Source organism: Colobus angolensis, unplaced genomic scaffold (genome assembly GCF_000951035.1).
Source record: "Colobus angolensis palliatus isolate OR3802 unplaced genomic scaffold, Cang.pa_1.0 Scaffold71, whole genome shotgun sequence".
Classification (NCBI taxonomy): domain Eukaryota; kingdom Metazoa; phylum Chordata; class Mammalia; order Primates; family Cercopithecidae; genus Colobus; species Colobus angolensis.
The window spans coordinates 11044445-11047045 of record NW_012120821.1 but is presented as its reverse complement, the minus strand read 5'-3'; the positions used below and the strand labels follow the sequence as shown (position 1 = coordinate 11047045).

General features: G+C 40.4%; 1 protein-coding gene across 4 annotated transcripts in view; it reads right to left on the bottom strand.

Annotated features, from left to right (window-relative positions):
• The window catches only part of FBXW2 (F-box and WD repeat domain containing 2), a 36323-nt gene that overhangs the window by 29085 nt on the left and 4637 nt on the right, over positions 1 to 2601 (bottom strand). For all 4 annotated transcript variants that reach the window (XM_011927412.1, XM_011927415.1, XM_011927413.1 and 1 more), the window contains one exon: positions 728 to 1237. In XM_011927412.1, coding sequence (XP_011782802.1) covers positions 728 to 1237 — 510 coding nt within the window. The remainder of the gene's footprint in view (positions 1 to 727; positions 1238 to 2601) is intronic.

Sequence of the window (2601 nt, the reverse complement as noted above, 5' to 3'; positions counted from 1 at the left end):
AGATGGGAGTCTCACTCTGCCACCCAGGCCACAGTGCAGTGGCACGATCTCGGCTCACTGCAACCTTCGCCTCCCGGGTTCAAGCGATTCTCCTGTCTCAGCCTCCTAAGTAGCTGGGATTACAGCTGCAAGCCGCCATGCCTGGCTACTTTTTCATATTTTAGTAGAGACAGGATTTCACCATGTTGCCCAGTCTGGTCTCGAACTCCTGAGCTCAGGCAATCCACCCGCCGCAGCTTCCCAAAGTGTTAGAATTACAGGCGTGAGCAATGGCGCCCGGCCTCCTTCCCCGTATTTTAAAGATACAGAGAGGTTAAGTAACTCAACCAAAATGATCTAACTACTTGCGAGGAGTAGATATCAATTTTTCCACTGTTTTTTTCTCAAATATCAGTGCCAACAGAAAAAGAAACAGAATTTAACAACCTGGAGGACTATACATGGAGGAAACACAGGGAAAAAGTAATCTACAGTTTTGTAATTTCGCATAATGTTTAAAAGACAGTCTGAAGCGTTTTTCTCATGAAATTTTATAAAAATGATTGTGTTCTCTACAAAGAAGGAAGAGGATAAGGGGGGGAAATCCACTCAGGGATAGAGGGAAAAAAAGTCACTGTACATATCTCATATAATCAACACTTGTCATTCTCAAAGCTGAAGACTGGTTCAAGAGTACACCCTATGAAATTCAAAACAAAACCCAAAAAACAGTTTCAACATCTCTTACCTGTACAGAGAAGTCCATCTTTGTAGTAAAGTGCATACACTCTGGCACTGTGTCCAATTAATGATGAGGTCTCAAAGGCTTCATGGTCCTCCAGTTGCTTCATTCTCAAAATAGCCTTCAAATAAACCTTCTTCCAGTGCAAAGCGTCCTGAACAGAATCATCTATCTGCCAGCCCAAATTTTTACATGCAGTCTGCCACACCTCTGTACAGGCACTTATCACCTTATTCCACTGTTTAGAGACGAGGCAGCATGTGAGTAAAGTCTGAGGATCGAGCCATTTTAACAAATAAAAACTGAGCTCCAGGGGAAGGAGTTTGAGGAAGTCCCGCTTGAGGAGAGTCTCTAGGTTATTGGAGAGATGCCTGAGCTGGACTGCCCCACTCAGACTAATCAGGTGATCCAGAGTTTCATTTTTCTGCAAGTCCGTCAGAGAAAGAAATGTAACAGAAATGTTATCAAGCCATGTCTCAAAGTCCTTTCTCTCCATAAGGTTATGGAAAATTTTACCTGTGGCACATCAAAATATTGTATTAGTTCTGCTCAAAAAGACTGTTCAAGCAAGACTGCTAACAAATGAAGTATTAAAAATTAGTGTAAAAAATCTGCCATTACAACTTTATGCATAGTTACATTACAACTTTACAGTTAATACACTATATTTATCTGAACACTTTCCATGCACACAAAAGAAAACACATTTGAGAAAACATACTTTAACAAATCATGATCTCCAAAACATAAGTCAGTGAAACAGATCGGTGTGTGTGATTTATTCCTTTTGAAGTCTAGCACATGCTACATGCATCTTCATAGTAATATTTACCAACAATTCATTATAAAACAGTGTATTTTATAATACACCCCTCCCCCATCAAAACCATTATAAAACAATTTCCTTAATGAATTCCTTAATACATTCTATTTGAGTACTAAAATCACAACAGCAAGCACCAGGATGTGACAATCAGAAACAAGTTTCCTGAGCAGTAACCTGAGACACTGATTATCATGGCAGGCACAACCTGTCACCAAAATCATAGAACTGACTACTTGGTTTTGCAACAGATGTTCAGATGAAAAGGTTTAGGGAAGAAAAGTAAGCAGGTGTAGTAAGTTATCTGCTTCAGGAATTCTGGTTCTTCCAACTTCTTTATGGCACTGCCTGTTTCTAACATGAATTACCAAAGACCTTTTTTGGCTTTAGTCTGTTTTTATAAGCCTCGTATGAGGTAGTGACAACTGTTAACCATGTGCCCCAGGGAGCCATGAGGGTCCTGGAGGCCTGCACAAATAAAGCAAATTAATAATCCTTATTTTTATAAAACACCAAAAAATAGACATTATAATCTTCACTTTGCAAATGAGGAAACCACAGGTTAGAGAAGGTATGTGATTTGCCTATGTTCACAGGGCTCTTAAATAGCTGCAGAACAGACCGGATGCCAGTGTTCTCAAGATCAGGGTACCAAGCTCTCTCTCTGAAATAAGTGACAACCAGGAGAACCACGACCTAGTGGTAAGATCTAGGGGTAGTGTGTCTCCCCATTAGACTATTTTCTCCTTTAGGAGAACGACAAATTGCTCCTGGGCTAACTGTAACAAATAATTTTTTTAAAATATCCTGCATTAGTGTCAACTGGTGTTAATTCACTCTTAATGAGGATTAAACTAATGAAAGATAACAAAAAATAACCAGTAAAAACTATCTTTCTCGGCCGGGCGCGGTGGCTCAAGCCTGTAATCCCAGCACTTTGGGAGGCCGAGACGGGCGGATCACCCACTCAAGATACCAAGCAGTTCTTTCACCATAAAGATCTCTCATGAAAGACTGATTTTTTAAAAAAGGAGAGAATAGGCCGGGCGCGGTGCCT